General features: G+C 57.0%; 1 protein-coding gene across 9 annotated transcripts in view; it reads left to right on the top strand.

Annotated features, from left to right (window-relative positions):
* Window positions 1-12,991, top strand: part of AP1B1 (adaptor related protein complex 1 subunit beta 1) — a 48,279-nt gene that overhangs the window by 17,444 nt on the left and 17,844 nt on the right. For all 9 annotated transcript variants that reach the window (XM_061385278.1, XM_061385277.1, XM_061385274.1 and 6 more), the window contains exons 2-9: window positions 667-729; window positions 3,724-3,829; window positions 6,350-6,485; window positions 7,442-7,687; window positions 8,783-8,973; window positions 9,726-9,947; window positions 12,077-12,197; window positions 12,553-12,648. In XM_061385278.1, the coding sequence (XP_061241262.1) occupies window positions 693-729; window positions 3,724-3,829; window positions 6,350-6,485; window positions 7,442-7,687; window positions 8,783-8,973; window positions 9,726-9,947; window positions 12,077-12,197; window positions 12,553-12,648 (1,155 nt within the window). In that variant the 5' untranslated portion in view covers window positions 667-692. The remainder of the gene's footprint in view (window positions 1-666; window positions 730-3,723; window positions 3,830-6,349; window positions 6,486-7,441; window positions 7,688-8,782; window positions 8,974-9,725; window positions 9,948-12,076; window positions 12,198-12,552; window positions 12,649-12,991) is intronic.

Raw genomic sequence — 12,991 nt, 5'->3', positions numbered from 1 at the left:
TTATGCTAGGAGGTGTCCTGAGAGGCGCTTTGAGAAAACTAACCAGTTAGGTTGGGAGAGCGCTGTGGAGCTTGCAGGGTGTCGACTCCCACCCTCTCTAGAGAAGTTTAATGCCTGTTACTGTTAGAGAAGCCTGGAAACATCTGGGGAGAGAAGTCCCCCCTAGCTTTTTAAACTCGGCATTTTCCAAGCGCTTTTGACTCTGTAGGCAATGATAGTACCTTCCTGAGGCTGTGATGAGCTCACATGTGCAGAGCACTTAACACAGTGCTAGACAGAGTGAGCACCGCGTAGGAGTTGCTGTAACCATGATCGTTAAGTGCTTTTTCATCCTGGGACTCTTACAAAGTATGGCGCCATTCCCTTATCCATGGGCATTTATTCCCAGTGGCATGTTGTTACGGACGGTACTGTGCAGGTATTTCCATGGGAGAGATTCCTAGGAGTCAAACTGCTGGGCCAAAGGGTATGCACATTCGAAATTGTGATAGATCCTTCAGAGTTACCTTCCAGAACCCAGTCAGCTATTATCCAACAGTTCATTTGCCCAGTGAAGAGATGAGAAGCTCTCTTCCCTTGCCAGGCCTGCACTGGATCATCCTCCCGTCTTGTGAAATCAAAATCGAATGCAACACAGGGCAAGTCACCTTTTCTTCTGTCTTGCAGAGTCTGGCCACAGATAAGGGACCAAAATGACGGACTCCAAGTACTTCACCACGACTAAGAAAGGTACTGTGTGTTCCGTCGTGGGCTCGTCTCCTTGTTCTCTGCCCTTCATTTCTGCTTGCTCCCTGTAGCAGTTGGGGGTGAGGGTGGGTGGAGGCCTGGAAATGAGTGGCAAGAATCACACAGAGCATTTTTAACCTTGTGGATCCGGAAATTTGAACTGCTGATGGTGTAAGAAGTTGACCACTTCCTTCAGAATTCCAGAAGGAAAAGGCATTAGCTCCAAGTATAGGGAAAAAAAAGTCCTCTTTTGTTCCCCATGGCTTTGAGTTATCTACAGTGAGGGACTTTTTTCCACACCCTGGAAGACAGAAAGCACGCAGCCCTGTCAGCAGTTCCTCAGTGAGAACTGTGCTTATCTGGTCCTCACTTAGCCTTGGGCACGGGTTTTATGTGCTTGAAGTCAGAGTTTATATCCTGTTTTTCGTCTGACATTATCGTAATCATTTCCCCACAGTTCTGAAGACTCAGTCTGTTGAGTTGCTGCATTGAAATTTGCTAAGCTAGACTTGGGTTGTTGGGTGTTGGAGTTGTTTCTGCTTTTCAGGAAGTGGAGTTTGCTGTAGTGGCTGACAAGTGTGCTTTAACCCTGTAAGCATCTTTCTGTCTGGCCCTTCCTTCCTCCTTCCTTCTGTCCGAGTGAGACTAGCACTCGCCTGCTGAACAGATGAGGAGAGTCTGCCCTTGGGTCAGCGGAGCCAGGGCCTGCACATGAGGCACTCGTTTCTCTGGCCACTTTCCCCGAGTGTCTGCCGTGTGCAGTGGAGGAGCCACATGGAGTCTCTGGCCTGGCTTTGCTTGCTGGTGGGCAGAGAGGACAGTTTATTAAGTAGTGATCACTCTAAATGGCTGTGGGTGCTGTGATATTGGTGGGGGGGTGGCCTGTGTGGGGCTAGCCAGGTGTAAAGAGGGGGAAGGGAGGGGGGTGGGCGGGTGCTGGGCCCAGGGTCCATCTAGGGAAAGGGAAGCCTGGCCCAAGTTACTGAAAAGTGTGATGGAAGGAGAGGTGGAGAGGTATACAGGGCCTGGTGAACCAGGCCAGAGCCGGGGAACAGTGCTGAGCGTACTGGGGTGTCAGTGTGGGGGTTTTGTGGGTTTCTTTTGAGGAAAAAGTCAGGGAAATGTCTGGGACCAAACTTGACGTCAGTGATGGTTTTAGGCAAAAAGAGGTCTGGGTCAGATTCTAATCAAGGATCAAAGTAGGTGAGGCTTGGGGAGGCAGAACCACAGCTCGCATGGGAGATGGTGTTTCCTGAGCTGGGGAGGAAGGCTGCGGTGCTGCTGGGGGTGGAGCGGGTGCCTGGTGTGTGACTGAGGAGGTGGGCTCGGTGCCTGACTGGATTCGGGCCCATGACAGGAAGGAGACATTTCAGAAGCAGGCCAATTCTGGGTTCAGTGCGCTGCCTTCTTGGGGCTGAGGAGACCTGGGCCTCAGCCCATCAGTTGACTCCCAGTTGTACTGAAGCTGGTCAATCATCTCAAACAAAGCAGGGGCAGCAGGGCTCAGGGTGGGTCATGGGGTCTGTTGGATCCCACGTCAGGGACATATAGTCCCCGGTCTCCTGGAGGAGAAGGGCATATGTCCCCTTAGCGCTCCAGAGCCTTGGGTTTGAACTGCAAGCTCTGCAGATTCCTCCTGGCTCTGTTGAGCAATTTCCTCAGTGTGGCCTTGCCCAGGCTGCGCTGCCTGATCGTTCTCGATTAACCTGTTTACTGCCTCTCCTCACAGATACTTTGCTGAACGCCATATTGTTCAGTCATTTAAAAAAAAAAAAGAACAACAATGGAAAAAATACCTGTTCTTTTTTTTTCCATGTAAATCTATCCAGAACTTCCTCTAGCACTTCCCCCTCTCCTGATAGTTTCTACTTCACCCCCACCCCAGGCAACTTAAGAGAGTAGTCGGGGACGCTCCTACAAAAAAGGGAGCCCAGACAAAGAGGGTCATGTGGCAAGTTAGTAATAATCACGGCCACCTTTCACGCTGGCCACTGAGCACCAGGCACTGAGCTGAGTGTTTCGCCACTGTTACAGGAGAAACTTCAAGGCCCAAGCGAAGCTGAGAGTGCAGACAAGGAAACGCGTTCAGAGAAGCAGGGCGAATGTCCTGGGTCGGCCAGAGCACGCAGACTCTGGAGCTGGCAAACCTGGTTTTGAATCTTGGCCTTCCTTCTCACGGCTGTGTCCCTTGTCTAGTTCCCGAACCTCTTCTGTTCTCCATTTGTTCATCTGCAAAGGAGGGGAAGTATGGCGCTATTGTGAGGGTGAAATGAGGAAAGGCATGGGAATAAGTTACGGAGGCTCCTGGCTTAGAAGAAGGCTCAGGAAGGCAGGCTGCAGCTGTCTTGAGGGCAGGAGGCCTGTCTCACTCCGCCGGCTGCCCCTTACCCCGTCCCTAGGGCTGTCAGGGACCTGCCTCCCTGCCCACAACAGGGCCCTGAACCGGCCTGCTTCCTCGTCTGCTTTTTTCCGATCCTCAAGTTCTTAAGAACACATCATCAAGCCCTGGAGCCCTTGTGGGCCAGCTGAATCCCCATTTTCAGATCTGAGCCACCACTTGTGGCTCAGGAAGTGAAACCCTGAGTGAGCTCTTTTAACTCGAGGCTCTAGGAAAACAGGAAAAGCCATGTGTGGGAATTGAGCAGATCCTGCCCTCCCCGCTCAAACCTCACGTCCCCAGGTTCCATCCCGCACTGGGTGTGGTGGCTGAGGAGAACCCTGCCTCCCTCTGTGTGTGTTTTAGCTGTCTAGCTGAACAGGACCTGTCCGTACTGTTCTTGTCTCCATAGCTTCCACAGTTCCTTTCCCCTCAGTTCAGCGTGACCTCCAGGCTTCCATCCTCTGCTGCCTGCCCCACCAAGCCCAGGACCCAGAACTGCCCTCAGTGGGCAGCACAGAGTGTCTTCCCTGCCTTTTTTCTGTTCTTCTGGCGGTTGGGGACTGGGCATCGCTGCCTGGCAGGTGGAAATGGGTCACTCACACTGCCTCCTTTTTTAGGAGAAATCTTTGAGCTGAAGGCAGAACTGAACAGTGACAAGAAGGAGAAGAAGAAGGAGGCGGTGAAGAAAGTGATCGCGTCCATGACCGTGGGCAAAGATGTCAGGTGTGCAGGGGCGGGCCGGCTGCGGCTGGGGGCACCGGAAGAGGGAGGCTGTCGAGCCTGGGCCCGGTTCAGATGCCCGCTTTTAGGCATCCCTAGGGACCCGTGTCTGCCCTCGTGTCGTTCCCTTCACAAACCTCCTTTCCAGACAGAAGGTTTTGTTTGCAGAGGGGTCACGTGCTCAGATGCTGACGGGGTCAGGCAGTCATGGAGTAAGTGAAGTGGGCTGGGTTGAGAAGGCAGCGGACAGCGAAGTGAATGTGGTGCGCCCCCGTCAGGAGCCCCGGAGGACACTGCTGCTGGGGAGAGGACCCCGGTAGGGCCAGGTCTTCTAAAAGAATGGGGAATCTGGATTTTTCAGTTTACCTCCCCCTGTTTTAGATTGCCAGATGAGGAAGTTCCCTGGCAGCCCCGTGGTTAAGACTCAGGGCTTTCACTGCCACGGGTCCAGGTTCCACCCGTGGCCGGGGACCTCAGATCCTGCACCAACGAGATAAACACGGCGCAGGGAAAGCCCACCACAGGGCGGGCTTGTTCAGGTCCGCCCTGCCGTGTGCGTCTTGCCGGAGCAGGTCACATGTAGACTTGTGGCTGCGCCTCTGTTCACGGTCTTCCCAGCCTGGAATGTCCCTTCCTGTTTTCCATTTACCCTGCCACCGCCCTCATGACGCCAGCCCACTGCCCTGAATATGCAGCACTTGCTGTGTTCCCGTCACTAATTCTAAATTCTCGACGTTCTTCTTTTTATTACTGGTTTTTTGGCCTCACTGCCTGGTTTCCGGGATCTTGATTCCCTCACCAGGGATTGAACCCAGGCCCCTGGCAGTGAGAGCACGAGTCCTGACTCCTGGGCCTTGGTGGAGTTCCCTAGACTGCCCTCGCCTTACGTGCGCTTGTGCGTCCCTTCCCGCCACGCTGGCAGGCCCTCAGGGGCGGGTGAGGCTTCATGACGCTTAGCATTGGAGAGTGTCTGAGGGTCGGAGAGCTTGCTCAGGTGTCTTCCTGGCAGTCCCTTGTATTCTGTAGGTAAGGAGGTTTTCCTGCCAAAGAAACCAGAAACAATGAGTGCCCAGTGGTCACGTGGGCAGCCTGGGTGATGGTGGAAGCAGACTCACATCCAGCCCTTCTAAGATCCAGAGCCAGGCGCTTTCCTCCATTTCCTCTCTGCTGTGCACTTGTGGTCTCCAGCCCATGCCTGGTAGGCCTGGATGCCAACAAGGAGCGGCTCCCCATTAAGATCCCTCAGCAGGACCCCACTACTCCAGGCTTCTCCGGGGATTGCCCTGTCCCATCGCCACGCTCAGCACGGGACCTCCTGACAGTGTCTCAGGAGAAACAGTTCTGCAGAGAAACCTGTGGAGGACAGAGTGGCAGAGGAGTCCGTGTCTGCTGGGAAGCCAGGCCTCCTTCCAAGGCACATTCCTCCCAGGACCACGTCTCTCCTTCAGTTAGAGCCCCTGCCTGCCACAGAGGAGGCACCTTTGTCCTCTGTCTCCGATGAGCCTCTGCTGGTGTGACAGCCCAGGAGAGCGAGGCGGGCTCTCAGCTCCCCCCTTCCTGGCCTGGCATCTTCCAGGGTGACGCATCAGTCCAGGCTCAGGAAACTCACTTTCGTTCCCATGTCTTTGCCCATTAAGTCACAAAAATTGAGAAGAGGAGGTGATAATTTCAGAGACAGAAAACCGACCACTAATTATGTTTCACATCTCAAGGAGCCTGTGACCCCGAGACTGTGGGTGCCATGTTGGGAAGGGTTCTGCCCAGTATATCAGCACTCATGAGCACAGGCTTTGGACTCAGACCTGGCACCTTAGGCAGTTCTTTGTCATTTGTGAGCCTCAGCTTTGTCTTCTATAAAATGGGGATAATCTACAGGCTTCTCAGGGCCCTTAAAGGAGATCATATGAAAAGCCCTGAGCACCAAGCCTGGCTTGCGGTGTGAGCCCTGTGCGTGAGTGCCCTGTAGTGTCCATGGTCCAGCCCTGCCCTGCTCCCCTAAGCCTTCTGCAGCCAGCAGCCTGATACAAGTGGCCACGTCAAGTATCAGAGAAGGAAAAACGACTGTTTCCATTTCTGTAGCGCCTTCTTAGTGCCGAGGACTAGACGTCCTTAAGTAAGTTGTCTCTTTCAGTTATAACAGGGCCCTGCAAAATGGGGTTTGTTATTTCTCTTTCTCGCAAATGAGAAAATCGAAACAGGGGATACAGAAAATTCCCCAGCTTGATACAGCCAGCAAGAGGCAGAGCTGGCTTTGAGCCAAGTCTGATGGACTCCAGAGCCCATCTATGAGCCTTGTGAAAAGAACAAGGACTTTTTGGCTTTTAAAATCGCCCTTTGTAATTCCGTTTCTACCAACAGATGCTCAGGGTGACGGAGCTGGTGCCCGGCCTTTACTGGGAAGTCCTGTTAACATTTCCTGCCCGCTTTGCACGCCCCCTCCTCCCCAGCCCCCATCAGCTGCCCGAAGAGTCCTCCTCTTCTTTTCTCTGGGCTTCCCCACACTGACGCGGCTTGACCTTCCAGTGCCCTCTTCCCCGACGTGGTGAACTGTATGCAGACAGACAACCTGGAGCTGAAGAAGCTGGTGTACCTGTACCTGATGAACTATGCCAAGAGTCAGCCCGACATGGCCATCATGGCCGTCAACACCTTCGTGAAGGTGCGGAGGAGCTGGGTGGGGCTGGGGGGCTGCTCACCGCGCAGGCTCCCTGGGTGTGGCGCCGCTGCCCTGGGTAGAAACACGGAGGCTCCTTTCCACCCATCTGACTCCCCGCCTGGGGGCTCTTCCTCCAGTGGAGGGCTCCCACTGTCTCCAGAAAATCAGATGCCATAGAGCCTGCTAACCCATTCCCCGTGAGGTCTCTCCAGGCCTGCGGGTCCCCCTGGCCCTGTGTCATTTGCAGGCTCAGAAGGCAGCATGTGTCTGAGGGCGTCTTGCTGCGCTTCTAGACTTCACGCCTTCCTGCATGTCCTGTCCTCCAAGTGGAGGATAAGCAGGGACTCACATTGTTAGCCCTGTGCACCTTTAAAACCTCAGCTCCCAGCCCGGTTGACACCCACACGTGGGTGAATGGGGTTCTTTGTCCCAGTAGGAAAACAGGGTTGTGGTGCTGGGTAGATGCAGCTCAGATTATGGCTCTGCTCTGTGACCAGCTGAGCTCCTGAGAGCCTCAGTTCCCTCACCTGTGAAAAGGGAACAGTATCACCTGTCTGCTCTGAGTATCAGAGGGAACCCTGCAAAGCCTGGTATCTGGCAAATGCGAGGCTCCTCTGTGTGGGGGTGTGTTAGTCGCTCAGTTGTGGTCAACTCTTTGTGACCCCATAGACTGTGGCCTGGCAGCTTCCTCTGTCCATGGGGTTTCCCAGGCAAGAATACTCGAGTGTGTTGCCACTTCCTTCTCCAGGGGATTTTCCTGACCTAGGGATTGAACTGGTATCTCTTGTGTCTCCTGCATTGTCAGGTGGATTCTTTACCTAAGCCACCGGGGAAGCCCAGGTGCCCACACATACCCTTTGTTTCGGTGCTGTTGGCCACAGTCAGGGGGAGACCCCACAGCAGCCATCTGGTGTTGCTCAACCCGCCCCTGCCCCTGGCCAATGGCCGGTTCCCCTCAGGACTGTGAGGACCCCAACCCCCTGATCCGGGCCCTGGCGGTACGGACCATGGGCTGCATCCGCGTTGACAAGATCACAGAGTACCTGTGCGAGCCACTCCGGAAGTGCCTGAAGGACGAGGACCCCTACGTGCGCAAGACGGCGGCCGTGTGCGTGGCCAAGCTCCACGACATCAACGCCCAGCTGGTAGAGGACCAGGGCTTCCTGGACACCCTCAAAGACCTCATCTCTGACTCTAACCCCATGGTGAGTCTCTACCGCCCGCTGTGCCACCTTTGCCACCCTCAGGATTGCTTGGGAAACCCTGGGCTTTGGGCCTCCACCAGGCAGCTCCGGGTCTGGGCAGGCAGAGCCGTGCAGGTGGGCTAGCTGCTCTCCTACCCGCAGTGGTTTGGGTGCCATCTTTGGAGTGAGCTTCTCTGTGTAGCCTCTCTAAGGAGCTGTGTGGCTGCAGGCAAGCCGCCTGACTTCCTGAGCCCTTTTCTTTCTCAGTAAGCCAGATCTAATTCTGCGCGGCTGCCGGGAGTGTGGAAGGCGGTGTGCCTGGCATAGCCCGGCGCACAGCGGCTGTGTCGTCATCACTGTCTTCTCACCAAGACATCAGAGCACTCTGACCGGGAGGGGCGCCCCCTTCACCACTTCTCGCAGGGCTGTAGAGGCTCACCCTGGAAGTAGTGTAGCCTGGCGCACTGGGCATTGGGCACGTCTGGGAGGGGAGCTGGCTCCTCATGGCGACGGCAGCAGTTTGGAGAACAGTGGGGCCGTATCTAAAATGGAACGTACGACCTGCCCCCCCAGACATCTCGTTCTGTGTCCCTCTGAGATGCCCATCGCAGGTGGGCGCCCGGGGCCAGTACAGGGATGCCGTGGAGCACTGCGTGGTCAGGGGAGAGTTGAAAACCGCGCAGCCCCGCTGTAGGAACAGCTGCCCTCGTGGAGGAAAGGGTTACAGGCCTGGAGCTTCACCTGGACCCTGCTGTGCCCACCACCCCGAGGGGCTCCGCAGGAAGCTTCTGGCTCTGAGAGACATGGTTGTCAAGCCCCCCGCGAGCTGCTGTGGCTGGTAGAGGGTGACTCTGCGTTAGGTAGCTTTCTCTCGCCAGGAACTCGGAGCCGCTCTCTCTTGTCGTGGTTTTCTTTAATGGTGGGTACACTTAGTTTCAGCTCACAGAGGAGTCAGTGGAGCGGGTGCCTGCAGTGGGTCTCGGTGCTCCTGACCCTGCCCTTCGGGTCATACCCCTTTCAGGATGTTTGCGCTCTGACTGGCCACCGTCATGAGCTGCCTGCTGCCCTGGCCTGTGGGTAGCGCCCTAGCCTCTGCCTCCTCCACCCTCCCAACAGGTGGTGGCGAATGCGGTGGCCGCCCTCTCGGAGATCGCCGAGTCTCACCCCAGCAGCAACCTGCTCGACCTGAACCCACAGTCCATCAACAAGCTGCTCACAGCCCTGAACGAGTGCACCGAGTGGGGCCAGATCTTCATCCTGGACTGCCTGGCCAACTACACGCCCAAAGACGACCGGGAGGCCCAGAGGTGAGGGGTCCTGGGGCTGGGAGACCTCGCCAGGCCAGGTCCCTAGGGCGGGGGCTCCCAGAAGCCAGGCCACAGGCCTCCGGTGGGCCTCTCTCCAGGGCCTCGCCCCACAGACCGTCCTCAGACACAGAGCCAGGCTGGAAGTGGTGTTGCTTCAGGCAGTCAGCGCACTGCCCACTGAGGGCACAGAACAGAACCCAGGGCCTGCTTAGGCCGCTGACGAGACTTTGGTCACTGCAGGCTGAGGCAGGAGGTGGGTAGCGTGAGAGCCACCGTTCATTGACTCCCACTGGGAGCCTAGGGTTCTGCTGGGTGCTTCCCCCGCGCGTGATCATCTTTAAAGCAGCTTCATCATTGTCTCTGGTTCCCAGGGAGGTGGAGGAGGTCACAGGTCTCCCAGCCAGATCTCCCCCAACTCTTGGTGCTAACCAGCATGGTCCCCTTCCCGCTTTGAGAGCCCTCACAACAGAAGGCAGGGAGTTGACATTTCTCCGGTATTTACTGACTGCCAGGCACTGTGCTCAGTGCTGGACACGCATGTCTCAGTTAAGCTTCCAGCAACCATGTGCAGCTGGCATCATCCTCTCCCATGTTTCAGATGAGGAAACTGAGGCTCCAAGTGGTTTTGACCTACAGGAAAGAGGACCGGCATCTAGATCTCCCTCCTACAGAAGACGTGTTATCTTGATGACTAAAAACAGGGCGCTTCCCCCATTTGTCTCTCCTGTTTGCCCCCTTGGAATGGACCACAGCATCTGTGAGCGGGTCACCCCCAGGCTGTCCCACGCCAACTCTGCCGTGGTGCTGTCGGCTGTGAAGGTGCTGATGAAGTTCATGGAGATGCTGTCCAAGGACCTAGACTACTACGGCACGCTGCTCAAGAAGCTGGCGCCGCCCCTGGTCACGCTGCTGTCGGCCGAGCCCGAGCTGCAGTATGTGGCCCTGCGAAACATCAACCTCATCGTGCAGAAAAGGTAGCGGTGCGGCTGCGCGCGGGCACTGCGTGCGCCAGGGCTGGGAGGGGTGGCCTCTGCTGAGAACAGGGCTCCGAAGGGAAACCGACCTGCCGCGGATAGGGCCTCGCAACAGCTTAAGCCAGGGATTCTTAGCCACTGGTATCTTTGTCCCACAGGGGACATTTGGCAGCGTCTGGAGACATTCTTGGTTGTCATCATGGGGGCTACTGCTGCTGGCATCTAGGGGTGGAAGCGGGGAGGCTGCTTCACAGCCTCTGGTGCACAGGAGTGCTCCCTCCGTCCCCCCAGAACGCCAGCAGTGAGAGGCTGAGAAGCCTTGGCTTAGCCTGGGCAGGTAGAGGCTAGCGCACTTCTTAACCATGGACAGTGGCTGGTCTGAGTCCCCACAGCCCTCCTGAAGCAGGGTGTAGGGTGGTGTGTGTGCGAGTGTTTTTCCCGGGGAAGGAGTCCAAGCTCTGGAGGCTGGAGGGCGACATGGACTCTACATCAGCCTCAGGGCCGCTCAGAGTGCAGAGCACCCGTTTCTCTCCACCCCGCAGGGATGACCACAGCAGTGAGCCGCTGCTCCTAAGGGAAGGCCCGGGGGTGGCTGGGGCGAGCAAGCCATGAACCATCCTGGGATGGGCCCGGCAGCTCCGTGCTGGGGGTGGGGCAGGGCAGACTCTGCAGTTCAGCTTCCAGCCTCTCTGGTCAAACAGGTCCATCAGCAGCTAATTCGTGGGCAGAACAAGCACCTCTCGTACACGTTCTCTCTCGGAAGACCGCACAGGCTCCCTGTCCTTGTAGCCTCAGTCTGGTTCTGAGCACGCGCCTCAGGTCCCAGAAGCGTCAGGGGAGTTGGGACATTTGTAGAGGTTTGGGAGGTAAATTTGGGAAAGCTGTCTGAGTGTCTAAGGAGAGAATGAGACGAGAGTCGTAGTTGCAGGGTGGGGCGGGTGAGGTGTCATGGCCTGTGCAGCCCGATCAGCAGGAGGGGCTCCCTGTGCGGGTTTTATTTAACAAGCCAAGTTCCCAAGGTGCTGAGCCTGATACTGAGACACCACCAGACCCAGGCCCCACGTGCGCTGGGCAGCTAGTGCCGAGTCCTGGTGGCGGAAACCACCTCTCCAGCCGTCCAGTGCAGGACCCCACTGCCCCCCACCCCCCAGCACGACCAAGGCCCCTGCTTCGCCAGGAGCCCTCCCACCCCACCACAGCCTGCCCAGCTCTCCCGCTGTGTCTTCTCCCCTCTTCACCGTTCTGTTCCTCCTCTCTGTTTTGGAAAGGCCATGGAAGTGGGAGCCAGGGAGGGGTGGTGACTCTCATCTCGCTCGCTCCCCGATTAGCACTCGGCGTGTGGCCCAGGGCAGGCCGCTCCCCATCAGGTTCCCACAGCTGGGAAAAGGAGGCGGGGGGGCGCCGGTTGAGGGAGGGGCGTAGACACTTCTGACAACGAGTGCCTTCTCTGAGGCAGGCATGCATCATGCCAGGCGCTTGGCATCTACCTCTCTTGTAGGTATCCAGGTTGGGGTCCCCAGGACCCCCACACGTGCATTCAGAGATTCACTAGAAGGACTCACAGGAGGTGGCGTATCGGCCCCATAGTTGTGGTTTATCGGCCTGGTGGGGCTCTACAGCTGGACCGTAGGGAGAAGGCCAGGCGGCGTCTGGAGGAGTCCTCGCGCTGGCCTCTTGAGCTCCCTCCCCTGTCAGTTAAGGCAGTCAACCTCCTGTGTCCTACTCGGGAACAGTGGGGGCACTCTCGAGAGCCAGGTTCCCAGACACCAGGCCTCTCTAGGACTAGTAGCGCAGGCCTGCGATGGTAACATTTCTGACAGAATGCACCCCGTCTCATGAGTGAGAAGGCGGGCCTGAGGTCACCAGCTAGAACTGAAACTGAGGCCTGACTTCCAAGCCCGTCGCCGGGTGCCTGTGACCTCCTGAATGTGAAGTGTTTCTTGCTTCCCTTCCTGGGATGTGGTTGGACAGGCAGGCGCTGGGCAGGGCCCCTGCACAGGAGTGTGTGGCCACAGGAGTCACTGGCTTCATGGATGTCAGGCTCCACATCTGACCCCAGAAATGTCCCAGCAGATGTGAGAGGCCCCTGACCCGCTGTTTGCTCTTTGGGCGCCCTCGCCCACCCCCAGGCCTGAGGTCCTGAAGCACGAGATGAAGGTGTTCTTCGTGAAGTACAACGACCCCATCTATGTGAAGCTGGAGAAGCTGGACATCATGATCCGCCTGGCCTCCCAGGCCAACATCGCCCAGGTCGGCAGAGGGTGGTGTCTGGGCCCTGGGCTTCATAAGAAAGCTCTCCATGAATGTTATCGGGTACTTTTGTGATTAAGGAGCCTGTTCTTTCTGTTGTCACTTATTATCTGCCCATCAAAGTGGATGCGTTAGCTAGATCACCCGAAACAAGGCTTGTCCAGCCCTGACAGGTCATCCTTCCTGGTTTCCTCTTGGGGCACCCGAGAGCTCCCTCCCTCCCTCAGGACTCCCACCTTGAACGGGAGGCAGGATCCCATCGGGCTCGTGTCTGTGCGCACCCCAAGCCCAGGGGTGTTCCGGGACAGCGCCCTGCCAGATCCCCCCAACTCCATCTCCTCTGTCTGGGACCCAGGTGTTGGCGGAGCTCAAAGAGTACGCAACCGAGGTGGACGTGGACTTTGTACGGAAGGCTGTGCGAGCCATCGGCCGTTGTGCCATCAAGGTGGAGGTGAGCCTCTGAGACCGTCCTGGGTGGGAGGAAGGAGGAAGGGCAAGGGGTCCGAAACCGGGAGACAAGTCTGATTCAAACAGAATCTGTCGGCTTTTCACGACCTGGCAGGGCCTGAGGGTCACAGCTGGAGCCCTGCAGGCCCCCGTGGTACAGATTTGGCTCCTCCTCATCTGTAATCTTCCTTGGGCCTCTGAGTTGCTGCAGGTGAAATCAGCCCATCATCATCATGGGATCTCCTGCAGCGTTAGCGCAGAGGGTGGGGCAGCCCAAGCTGATGGTGGCCCCAGCAGACTTAGCTTTCACTTCATGGACCTTGGGGCAGGGGGCTCTGCCTGCTGAA

Source organism: Bos javanicus, chromosome 17, assembly GCF_032452875.1.
Source record: "Bos javanicus breed banteng chromosome 17, ARS-OSU_banteng_1.0, whole genome shotgun sequence".
NCBI classification, from domain to species: domain Eukaryota; kingdom Metazoa; phylum Chordata; class Mammalia; order Artiodactyla; family Bovidae; genus Bos; species Bos javanicus.
The sequence above is the reverse complement of the archived record's forward strand: the minus strand, read 5'-3'. Positions and strand labels throughout refer to the sequence as shown.